This window comes from Trachypithecus francoisi, unplaced genomic scaffold (assembly GCF_009764315.1).
Source record: "Trachypithecus francoisi isolate TF-2019V2 unplaced genomic scaffold, Tfra_2.0 Lachesis_group11, whole genome shotgun sequence".
In the NCBI taxonomy this organism is placed as follows: domain Eukaryota; kingdom Metazoa; phylum Chordata; class Mammalia; order Primates; family Cercopithecidae; genus Trachypithecus; species Trachypithecus francoisi.
The window spans coordinates 115,408,719-115,421,412 of NW_022681456.1; the positions used below are offsets into that span (position 1 = coordinate 115,408,719).

A 12,694-nucleotide genomic window follows, 5' to 3' on the forward strand; every position below is an offset into this window, starting at 1 on the left:
AGGCAATCATTTTATAAGAATGATACAAAGAATGTTCTACAACTGGTTTCTCTACCAGTTGTTAAAGTTAAGTCAGAAAAGTGAGAGATGGCTTCTGAGTTTGAATCTTCTTTTCTGATGTTGCTCAGTGATGAGCTTAAAAGAGGCCCAGGAGGTAAAACTAAAGCTGAAAAAGCATGCTTATACTCATTGAAAAATTACATTTGTGTTAACAGTTTTTCTGTAGTATCATCATGGTGGTAGAAAGACTAACTAGAACTTTTCAAACAGTTTCTACATGTCAGGCACTTTCCGGATCCAAATTTATTAATTATTCCCCTCCACATTCCAATGGGTATAAGTTTTATCTGAGGGAGAAATACAGAATAATAACAGATGTCTCAGGAACTGCCACTTAACATGCTCATTTCTTAGCACTTTAGTTTTAAAGTTGCTGTTGCGTCTACTACAGTTTCAATGTGAATCAGAATTTGTATGCATTCCAAACATAAATCTTCCTATTCAAATGTAACATGTATACAAATTCCAACTCCTTGGCTTCAGGCAAAGGCAGCATATCAAAACAGGTGGCATCCTCCAGGAAGACAAGCCTAGAACTTCTATAAATCAATGGGGATAGGTGCATGGGCTGACAGCAGGTTTCCCTGCACCCAATCTGGCATTGAAGAGAAACAAGAGAGGTGGAGCTAACAGAGAAAGCATATGACAATTCCATATCTGTGTAGGAAGCAGCCTGTTATTGAGGCAGAATCAGAGAAAAGAAATGCATTGTGAGTAGCCCTAAAGCTGCTAATCACTGGTGGCGAGGGACAGTTAAGGCCAAAATAATTCACTCAAATACATAATCCTGTGTCATAAAGAACGTATGTGTCTGTGAACAATAAGAATTCCTGCCAGCCTAGAACGTGGACAGATGTAGCATTTATTCCACACAAACCTCTTGCCAGTACCTGGTCCAGAAAAAACTTATCTCATTAACAAATGAGCATCTGTGCAAAACTAATCCAACAAAATAAGAGAAAACAAATGGGGGGGAATAGAAGACAAAGAATACTCACCAACAAAAATGTTTCCATAAAGTTGACGAAAATGTGGGCCAAACATATTGCCAAAGTCTTAAAAACAAACAAACAACTGAAACAAAGCTACTGTATCTATAAAACAAGAGTTTATATCAAATATACAAGAGCTCAGGGACGATAATTCCAGAAAATAGAAAATGAAATATAATTTGGTAGAGCTCAGAAAGCAAACATTTCACTGAAAGCAACCAGATTGTGCTGAAAACACTGCAAGAAAAAAGGATGACAGGAATAGAAAATAGTATAAAATGAAGTAGGAAAAAAACCCCTCAGAACTAGAGAAAGTAATAGCTAGACAGGGCACATATGCAATAACTGGCATCTTGAAGAAAAGTTAAAAAATAGTAATAAAAAGGAAAAATGTTAAAGATATACTTCAAAGTAACTTTCTAGAAATATGTTTTGGATCTGTAGACTAAGAGGGTACACTGAACCCCAGGAAAAACTGATACAAAACATTCAGCCTTGAATTTTGTTTTATTAAGGTTACTGGCATTGAAAGAAAAATCTGTCGTTGGACTGAGGCAAAAGTTTAAGTCAGGCTGTTACTATGTACAGCAGTATTCAATGCTAGCAGACACTGGGGTAATAATACAAGGTCCTCAAGGAAATAAAGTGTGTGATCCAAGAACTGTACATGGCCAAATAATCACTAAAGTGTAAAGAAAATAAAATTTTTGAACTTGCAAAAACTCAGGGAATGTAGTCCCAAAGCCCTTCTTCAGGAAACTACTAGAGGCCAAACTTTGAAAAGAATATGAGCGTTGACTGCATTTAACTTTGCAACTAAGACAAAAACAACTGTGGAGATTATGGTCACAGAACAGAATTTAGATGTTATAAACTCTAATGATGTGGTATATAGCAAAAGTTTGAAGAAGAGGACAAGGTGGTGGGTAAGGTATGCTGATTTTCTCATCTGTAGAGAAGAGAATATTATTATTAAAGCTGATAAATCATGTAATAGAGCTATAAGTATATTTCCAAGCCTCAAGAATATGTTATAAAAGCTATCTGACATCAGAAATCAGATGAATTTTGAAGGAAGGGAAAGAAAGTAGAAAGAAATAATTTCATCATGCTCTCAGTAGGAAGTCGATAGCTGTCTAAATAAACAGAAGCATACGTATTTGGAGGAAAGGGCATTGTCATATATTGCTGGTGAGAGTGCAATTTTCTTTAAACAAAAGGACTCCATAGGACTTCTCTGGACCTATTACATGGGACTAAGAAACAAGGGGCAACTTTGCAGTGTTCAGCTTTAGAGACTAACTGAAAATGGAAATACAGTAGCGGGGCAACATGTTCTTTCTTAACACAAAGCATTAACTGTCTCTCCAGTGCCACCTTGTTATATTGTAGTTGACAACTGTGACACTTGACCGTCCACTATCTTTTGAACATGATATGCCCCGTTCCCCAAGAAGGCAGCCCAAACTTGCTTTCTCAGCTTTCTCTGCAGCTAAGGTACAGGGATGTGGCCAACACTGTAATAATTAGACATAACCAGACGGGAACTTGATACTCAAGAGATCAACATGAGGAATTCGTCTTTGGCCACTGTGATAAACCCAACTTTCAGGGAAGGCAAAGGCAGGGGTTCTGGTATCAAGTGCCCTGAGGCAGTACCAATGAGGCAGTACCATCAGGTCTACACTTGATCTTAGCCAAAAGGCCAAGAAGCGAATAAGAGCAGTTCTAAAGAGTGGTTTGAGCATTATTCTTACCTAGCTGCCTCTATTTCTGATGTAGTTTGGATATTTGTCCCTGCCCAAATCTCATGTTGAACTCTAATCCCCAACACTGAATGTAGGACCTAGCGGAAAGTGGTTGGGCCATCAGGACAGATCCCTCATGGCTTGGTGCTGTCTTTGCCATAGTGAATTCTCTCAAGAGCTGGTCATTTAAAAGTGTGTGGCACCTCCCCATTCCGCCTCTTGCTCCTATTTTCACCATGTGATGTGTCTGCTTTCTCTTCACCTTCTGACATGATTGTAAGTTTCCTGAGGCCTCCCTGAAGCTGAGCAGATGCCAGCACTATGCTTCCTTGCCTGCAGAACCATGAGCCAATTAAACCTCTTTTCTTTATAAATTACCCAGTCCCAGGGATTTCTTTATAGCGATGCAAGAATGGCCTAATAAAATTCCCCACTATCTGGCCATCCTGGATATTCTGTAAGACAGCATGCTTTAAGAATAAGTATCTTTTTGGCTTAAACTAGGTTTTTTTGCTTATGATTAAGAACTGTGCCTAAGTGCATTATAGTACTGGCAAAGCAAACACTTAACAAAGAAAAAAAACAAATTTAAAACATCATTTTATGTGGAAAAGACCAAGGAACTAACATTTTCATTTGCTCTAGAGACCATATACACAGTACCTTCAAAATAAGCCAAGTATCTGTGAAACATACCATTCCCTAGAACATCTTATCTATTCTACATGTAAGTTAAAGAATGGGCTCTGTTAAAATATGTCTTGGTTTTAAAGTACATTATATATAAATCACCAAAAATTACAGCATTCCAGACTGGTAGAATCAAATACAGCTGAATCTTACAATCTTGGCTTGCCAAAATCCTTTGGCGATTTTGTGGATAATGATTCTAAATTCATCTAATTTATTCTAGGCTCCAAAGCTTGCTTTTAAGCCCAAAGTGAAATCAAGTTCATTGCCTAGTGTGAAAGGATTAAGGGATAATGTCATTTCCATTGTCCCCTCTCCTGTTCTTGGCTATGAAAAGCAGCAAAATATACACATTCATCCTAGAGCTCCATGATAAAGAAGTGCTGCAGCTGGTGAATTTTACTGGTTAATAGACCCATTTAATTTGGAATCCAGGTATTGAGTGCAAAGATTTCTAATGTAGTGGTTCCCAAAGTGTGGTTCCCAGAGAACAGCATCAGCATCACCTGGGCACTTGCTGGAAATACAATTCTCAGGCTTTACAGCTAACTTATTGAATTGGAAATTCTAATTCTTCCAGTGATTCCATTTGAAAAACACTTTTTTTTTTGGCAGCACAACCAAACCATCAAACACAAAGACAAGTCTACTACTGAGAATAGTAAGATGTACCTTCTTAATAACACATTCTAGTCCATTCAGGGAGTCCTTACCTAGAACCTAACTTCACATGTAGCATAAATTTCATTTCTTCTTCTATAGAGGAGATATAGGACGCGTTCCTAAAATCTAATATAGAAGTAACTTTTCCTGGGATTGTCAGACATTAAGAACTCTTTGATCTTCTCTTCAGGCTAAATAATCCCAGTTCCTTTGAGCTTTACTTATAATCACTTCTTATAAGGTACTTATCACTTCTTAAAACTCTTTGCCAATCTCCAGAATAAAGAATAAACTTATTTTATTGTTCAAATGAATTGAAAACATTCCCTGTCACTGGACAATAGAAACTAATGCCATGAGACCTAGGTTTCTTATATTCTACCTGTTTTACAAGATGTACTTCTAAAAATATCAAATTTCAGGTCTGTCCTTTCTAGATATTCCAATTCTTCCTCCTCATCTGTGTTCTTTTTCCCAATAAAAAGTTTTAGTTCATTGTAAGGTCACTAAGTATTTCACGTATATTGCATTAAACATCCTGATCCTCATCTGTCCTATTAAGTTTGAGTTGACCAGATGGATATTCCTCTGACTCTCTCCTGAGCAGGTTTTAGTTAATTAAAAATGATTATTTTTACTACATATTTGATATATCAGCCAGATGTTACCTGTGGTCATTTCTAAAAAGGATCATTTGGTGCTGGTTGTAAAATACATATTTTCTTTGGGAGGCAAAGCCCCTGAGTATGATCAGGAAAATAAAAGTAGAAATTGATTTCACCTCATATCTTTTTCCTAGCGCCAAAATGGGCATAACATTTCACTGTCTTGGAAGGTAAGATCTATTCAAATTCTTTCTTCTTCTTTATACCTCTGCACTGTGGCCCTATTTATGATGTGTACAATATCAGGTAGATGGAAGAAAAATTAATATTGGTTTCTCTCTGTACTAGAAGTGTAAGTTAATTTTTCCAAAGAAACAGGTTTGGTTTCTGTAAGACACATATGTATGACATAACAAACTGTTCTGCTCCATCAGGATGGAGACTATGTTATGTTGTTGGGAGGATACACTTCCAGATATCTGTAACAGTTCCCACTGCTACCACAGGTCTCTACAAACTATTTTTCATGTGAACCAATTTGTCTGAATTTCTCATCAGTGTTGAAATAATCCAGAATGGGGCAAGAATACTTTAATTATAAAACTGTTTTGTGACTACACGTCATTTCCTCTCCATGTGTATACAAATTAGAATCCAAACAAGCCCCCATAACACGTCTTTTTCTTCCTTAAAACAAAACAAAGTAACATTCAACCCTTAAAAAAAATCAGTTCTAGAGGTCATCCAAAACTCTGAGATTCTAACAGATGAAATCAACCATGCTATCACACTATCACTTGGGCTAGACTGAGAAGGTTGGTCTCTAAAACACTATTTCGAAGACTCCAAGAGGCTAACGTGAATCTCTTGTAAGTCTTAAGTTTACATGCTGACAAACATGATTAGATATAGCAGGGGGCATAAACAAGTGAGAAATGTTCAGTTCCAAAGACCAGGGTATGTGTTGTAAATTAATTCGTCATGTGGTGGGGATGTATGTTCTGGCATCAGCTCTGACATTCTATGTGGTCTTGCACAAATGACTTCTCCAATCTGTTTCGTTTCTCATTGTAAAAAAAAAAAAAAAAGTGTTGAACTACATGTTCTCTAAAGTCTCTTTATGCTCCCACATTATGACTGTTTCAAAAATAACTTTAAAGCCTAATATGCTTACTGAACAATTGCAACAAGGCAGGGTGCTTTTATTAACTTAGAAGCTTTAAACACAGAACATAGAAGGTCATTTTCTGATTGTATAAAGCATCTGATCCCAATGTTCTGAAGTACACAAATCAGCTTGTAGTATATCATAGTCACCTCAGAAATGACCTCTTCCTCTTATGTTTTCATAGCAATCAACATTAATGAGGGTGTTCCTATTAAAGTCATCTGTGTTACATTTGATTTCAAGAGCCAGGTAAGGATGGGCAGACATTCCCAGATGAACAGTCCCACAGTCCTTGAAATAAATTTTCCCCCCAAATATAACATTACTTACCTTTAGATCAGGCCATGCTCATCAGCCTCTAATAGGTCTGAGGGACTTACTAATCTTAATTTCCTATGTGAATCTGTAATTGTCCACAGAGGTCAATTTCAGTGGATGCCTCATATAAATTAAAATTGAAGATAATGATGCCTGTTCACTTGATCAACTAAAATGACCAGCTGGGTTTAATGGGAGGAAAACAGAACTCCCTGTGAAATTGGAATAGCTTCAAAGATGATAGACTGTAATTATTTTTCTGTAATGTTTCTTCTCCAAAGGTGACTGGCCATTGCACTGGTGGGCACCTGGGCTAGCATATTATGAGGCTGCATATGCGTTCGCAGCCACTGACCATATCCAAAGGCACAAGTCAAAAGTTGGCATCCTGCTAAGGCAATGGGGAAAAACAGAATTTCTTTTCTATTCTTATTTTAGTCATTTCATTTACAGTTAAGAGAGGTGCTCTGCGGGACTTGCTAAATTGTCTCCCGAGAGGCAAATTCTAATTTAGATTGGTACAAAAGTGTTTTCTCTTTTTAGCCATAAAACATTTTCTTGAATTTGTTCTAATTATCCTTAGGGTAATATAATTTTAGGTCTGAAAGAACTTTGACATCATCTGCCCCAACCCATTTTCTTTACAGATGAAGAAACTGAGGTCAAGAGATGTGAACTGACTGGACCAAGGAGTCAAAGAAAGAGGGAGAGTTCAGGCTAGAATTCAGCAGGTGAGAAGATGAAACCAAAACTGACTTCCAGTCCAGGTTTTTGCTTATGAGCAACTGGAGAGCCATTCAGGGAAGAAAAAGACTCTCCTGATGAAAACCACCATTTAAAGAAACACATTCTGTAACGAGGTAGAGGTGCTAGCAAGCAGCATCTCCAGAACAGCGAGGCTGGGACAGACAGAGAGCAGAAAAACCAGACAGCACGAGGCAGATTACCGTCCCCTCAGCTGATGGGGAGCTCTGTTTATGTACACCCGACTATGTGTACCGGGGGAAAGGGAGACCTGGGGGTGACTGCATGCACTTGGTAGGAGCCTGTCTGCTTGGGATTGATTTTTAACTCTGCTAATTTTGAGCAACCTTTGGCATGTTGCTTAAATTCTTTGTTCCTCAGTTCCCTGTCTGTATAAAAGGACGATTACATCAGTACTTGCTGCTATAAGGATCAAACCCCTTACTGTATTTACCTTACTATTACAAGGATTAAATCAGAGTTAAATAAATTGATACATGTAAAGCTTATTACATAGCAAGTACTGTTAATGTCTACTGTTTTCCTCCAGTCACTATACCAGAAAATTTGAGGAGTTTCAGAATACATACATAAGTTGCATTCATTAATAATGTACCAGGGTGTTTTACAGATACATACCCAAGGAATCAAATAGAGAGATTCAGAGACTCACTGATCAAATATCTTTTTATGTTTCATGTATTACTTTTTCATTATGTATTGTAATACTTTTAAGTTTTAAAAAAAAATAAACTATAGGAACTTCATTAATTAAAAAACTTTAATGATATTCATAGTTGTATATAACAATGCCAGAAAGTTCCTCAGCACGACAATTAATAAAAGCACATACCCATTGCGAAAACGAAAGATGAGTTTTCACGGCAGGAAATTAGTGCTGAATCAGTGACTCCTGAAGTCGTTACAGCAGCACTTGCAGGATGTTGCATTTTCCTTTGCTAGGGCACACTGCTTGGGCAGTTTAATATTGTTTTTTTCCCCCTTAGAATTTGACGTTGTCAAAGCTACCATAAACATTTTACTTAAGAGTTTTTAGGAGAAACCCTTCACAAAGTTAATAGTGCCGATCTTCTAGTAATTAAGATCATTTCAGATGTGCCTGAAACGAGTACCACATGTGGAAGAGTTTGGTTTTTCCATTCCATTCTTTAAGTTCGGTAGAAATTTTAAGGAGAAGAATGCCAGTGACCTATTACCCAATTTTTTAATTAAATAATTTTAGCAATTGTGTAGAAAAATAATTTTTAAACGTTGTCCTAAAGAACTTTTCTGGAACTGGTGACTAATTTAAGACATTGGAAGATCATGATAAGCTGCATATCTTCCAGTCACATGATGGTAAATCTGTGAGGAAAAGCAGAGTTTAATTAACAATCATTCTATAATTATACACATCAGTTCATAGTTATACTATCAAATAATAATGAATAGTTTTAACGAACATTTCATTATAAAGCCTCACTAGTATGCGCTTCAACAGAATCTCCACCCTACTCACTTGTGATGGAGGTTTGCTTGGAAGAAAAGGTAGAGGACTGGGTAGGATGAGGTCAATCAGATGAGTTTTTATCTCCAGTTCTCAATTTGACTTTTCAATTCCTTTCTCAAAAACACGTGTCAATTTATTCCAAAGACAGAGATTATTACTCACCTGCCTCTCAATGTCCGAGAGCAGAGTACTGGCACCTATGCGAAAGAGTTCTGGCTTCAGCCACTCATTTCCAAGCTCCTCCTTTACAAGAGAGAGCCAAGCAAGGGAATCCTTTGCACTGCGGATGCCTCCTGCTGGTTTAAAGCCTATCTAAATGGGAAGGCAGAGAATAGAACAATCTTTATTGTTACTGGATTTCTTTTAAAAATAATAATATGTTTATCACAGTGTTTATTCTCTGTCTCTCCCTCTTTTGTTGAAAAAAAAATCTTTTCACTTCATCCGGTGAAAGGGCTTAGATCAGTGACTCATGACCATTCACACTATGGAACAACTTTCCGAAGATTTTTGGAAGAATGTCACTGCTTCTGAAGAGATACTACTGAGGGTTAGTAACCCTCATTAACATTTCACTTACTGGAAAGTCATAAACCTCAACCATCTAGACTATAGCTGTGAACCTGGAATAAACAAGGAAGGTGTCAATACATAGGAAGACAGATCACAAAAGCCCACTCATTCTACATTTCTACAAGTAAGCCTGTAGAGTCACTTCTCAGCCTTCATCTTGAGGTTCAAAAGACACACGCATTTAAAATCAAAGGACAGAATCAGCAAGGCTGCAAGGTTACCCTAACCAAACTGGCAGCAATACAGCAAGGAAAGTTGACAGCTGTTTTAATCAATTTAACTGCAGGGATTTTTGTTCTAAGTTGCAGGCACACACAATGCTAAAAAGCTGGCAGACCAGTCACATAAGGGCAGTAGGAAAACACCGTGGAGGGCTCCTCATACTCCCGTAGTCTTTAAGGGTTGACCATAACACAGCCCAATTCAGTCAATATCTAATATTTGTAAATGATGTCCCTGGATCCATTAGGAAATGAAAGATATGTTCCATATATAATAAAACTCTGATAATCTGGATTTACATGTTTCGGGAACCTGGCTATCCAGTACAGTCGGGAATCTATAGATGTTAGTGGTCAAAACAACACCTCAGAGCCCAAGTACTAAATCTCTCACATTTTATCACTCAGGGCTATGAGTGGTTGCCCCAGCAGATGACTGCTAACAGAATGCTAGAGAAGGGAGACATTAAATGAATATAGTCTATTATCTACCCAAGCAGGAAACCTTCCAGTTTAACCCAAACTCCACCATTCCCTGGCCACACCACCAATTCTACCTCCTTACTTTCCTTATCCCCCATATGCACACTTTCTGCTATACTCTCACTTATCAGTTCTCACAGGAAGTATCAGTAAAAGTCTTTTAACTGGTTTCCCTGCCTCAATTACACAACATCACACAACTAAGCAGTAGCAGTGCAGGGATTCCAAAGGTATCTGCTATTACTCTGGAGCCCAAGCTATGACTCTGTAAGGTAGTAGGCGGGTTAAGTAGGATGAGGTTATTTGTTGAGAAGAAGCCAAAACAATCAATTAGTTGATATTAGCATACATGTTAATCATAGGAGCATTTTTGTCAATTAGGCAGTGCTTCTTATAGATTTTCTATACAGTTCAGTTTGTGTCAGCAAGTCTGTTTCCAGAGAGGTTCTAACGTAAGTTTATCCTTTTTTTTTTTTTAAGAGAAAGAATATGGAAAACATAAATCTGCAATGAAATCAGTTATGAAATATTAAACGTCTGCTTCTCAGGAGTGACACTAATCATGGTCTGGAAGGTGGCCTATCTCATTTGAAAACACCCTTAAATCAACGACGTGGAAACTTTATAGTCTAAGGGCTGCGCAAGCAACTTGTCAACAACCCGAAAGGCTGCACCTGATTTGCAAACACATACACAGAATCTCTTTGTTTGAAATCAAATATGATTAAATGAATACAATTTGGCCTGTACCTGTCTTTGTGTTAATAAAACTAGGATGGACTTATTTATTACCGAGGGAAAGAATCAATACAATTAAAAAGAAAGGACTGAAAGACAACAAAGTGTCCCTCCCTCGGTACTCTGGCCTGGAACACTGAGCACTTAAAAATTTCATTAACATTCTGGCCGGGCGCGGTGGCTCAAGCCTGTAATCCCAGCACTTTGGGAGGCCGAGACGGGCGGATCACGAGGTCAGGAGATCGAGACCATCCTGGCTAACACGGTGAAACCCCGTCTCTACCAAAAAATACAAAAAAATAGCCGGGCGAGGTGGCGGGCGCCTGTAGTCCCAGCTACTCAGGAGCCTGAGGCAGGAGAATGGTGTGAACCCGGGAGGCAGAGCTTGCAGTGAGCTGAGATCCAGCCACTGCACTCCAGCCTGGGCGACAGAGTGAGACTCCGTCTCAAAAAAAAAAAAAAAAAAATTTCATTAACATTCTTTGCTTGTTGTCTAAGAGCTCTCCTGAGAAGGGACGTACTCATTTTTCCATTCCAGCATTTAACACAGGTTAACATCGCAAATGGTTAACTATCCAATAAATGTTTGTTGAGAACAAAACTGGATTGGGTCCCCAGTGGCAAGTTTGAACCCTGGCAATGGAACTTAATGCAAACAGCTGCCTGAGGACTACGCCAGACCCAAAACCATCAGGGATGGGGGCCCAGGCATCTGTAAGTATGAAAACTTTCACATGTGGTTTGATGTTCTTTGGCTAAGAATGAGAATCACAATCAAATGAGTGGTGGTAGTTTCAACTGAGGACCAAAGATAGATTTATCATTTTTACAGCTTATTTAAACAAAAAAATCTTTTAACTTATTTGGATAATTGCAGAAAGTCTACCAGCTAGAGGTTATTCAAGTTGGGTCAGCTTTCTCATGTAGATCACAATGATATTTATCCTATTCGTAATTAAGATGTGAAGTTGGCCGGGCGCGGTGGCTCAAGCCTGTAATCCCAGCACTTTGGGAGGCCGAGACGGGCGGATCACGAGGTCAGGAGATCGAGACCATCCTGGCTAACACGGTGAAACCCCGTCTCTACTAAAAAATACAAAAAACTAGCCGGGCGAGGTGGCGGGCGCCTGTAGTCCCAGCTACTCCGGAGGCTGAGGCAGGAGAATGGCGGGAACCCGGGAGGCGGAGCTTGCAGTGAGCTGAGATCCGGCCACTGCACTCCAGCCCGGGCGAAAGAGCAAGACTCTGTCTCAAAAAAAAAAAAAAAAAAAAGATGTGAAGTTATTCTAAGTGAGAAAATTCTGGAAGGAGTTTATTTCCTCTCATAAACTAGTGTGTTAAAAAAAAAAATCACCTATTCCAAAATAAACTGAAGCTACACTTACATATAAAGTCATCACATCCAATGGACAAAGGATTAAAGGTCTTTTTTGGGTTTCTATTCGGCAGAAATCAAGAGACTAGATTTAAAAGATGCCTCTCAGGAAGGGAAAGTGTCATTAAACACACACACACACACACACACACACACACAACCTTTCTCTCCAATCATGTAAAAAAAATCCTTTGAGATAATTTGCAGCTAAACAAGTAACTTGAGATGAAAAGGAAAATCCAAACTCATTTTTAAAAAAGCACCTCATACGCATTTTTCCTTTTAACTTCATATGTTTCAAAAAATATGTATTATTTTTCGAAAAGCTGACAAAAGCTAGTATACACCCTCTTCAGCTTAACAGTCTTCCAAAGAGCACATCCAACTGCCATAAAACGCAAAAATTGATATTTAATTCAAGAGCTATATAACGTCTAGCTACCTTTTCCCTGCTGTTTCACAGCATTTCATTATTTTGTTTAATAAGTTCATCTCCTCGAGAATTTTCTCTTCACCTCATATTATTAAAAGTAATAAGTTTTTCTGGACCGGGGGTTTCCCAACAGAAAAACCAATTTATGTGTGTCCTTCAATAATGACAGGAAAAGATTATTTCCCATTATATTGCATACTTTTCATATCACCACCACAGCTTATCATTCAATAAATGTTACTCTGCAATTCTTTCCATTCCTCAAGGAAGTTTAATTTCTGCATTAACCTGTTTTCACTGGCCAACGCCTTGTGAGAAAGCCTCTGTGTTGTAGCAGAATTAGTTCGTTAAAGAACCCATTTAGGAATCTCTT

The 12,694-nt window shown here is 38.2% G+C and overlaps 1 protein-coding gene across 1 annotated transcript in view; it reads right to left on the minus strand.

Moving 5' to 3' along the window:
* Positions 1-7,754: 7,754 nt before the first annotated feature.
* Positions 7,755-12,694, minus strand: part of DERA (deoxyribose-phosphate aldolase) — a 129,119-nt gene continuing 124,179 nt past the window's right edge. The window contains exons 8-9 of the mRNA XM_033222755.1: positions 8,661-8,810; positions 7,755-8,353 (exon numbers count right to left, since the gene is read on the minus strand). Coding sequence (XP_033078646.1) covers positions 8,297-8,353; positions 8,661-8,810 — 207 coding nt within the window. The 3' untranslated portion in view covers positions 7,755-8,296. The remainder of the gene's footprint in view (positions 8,354-8,660; positions 8,811-12,694) is intronic.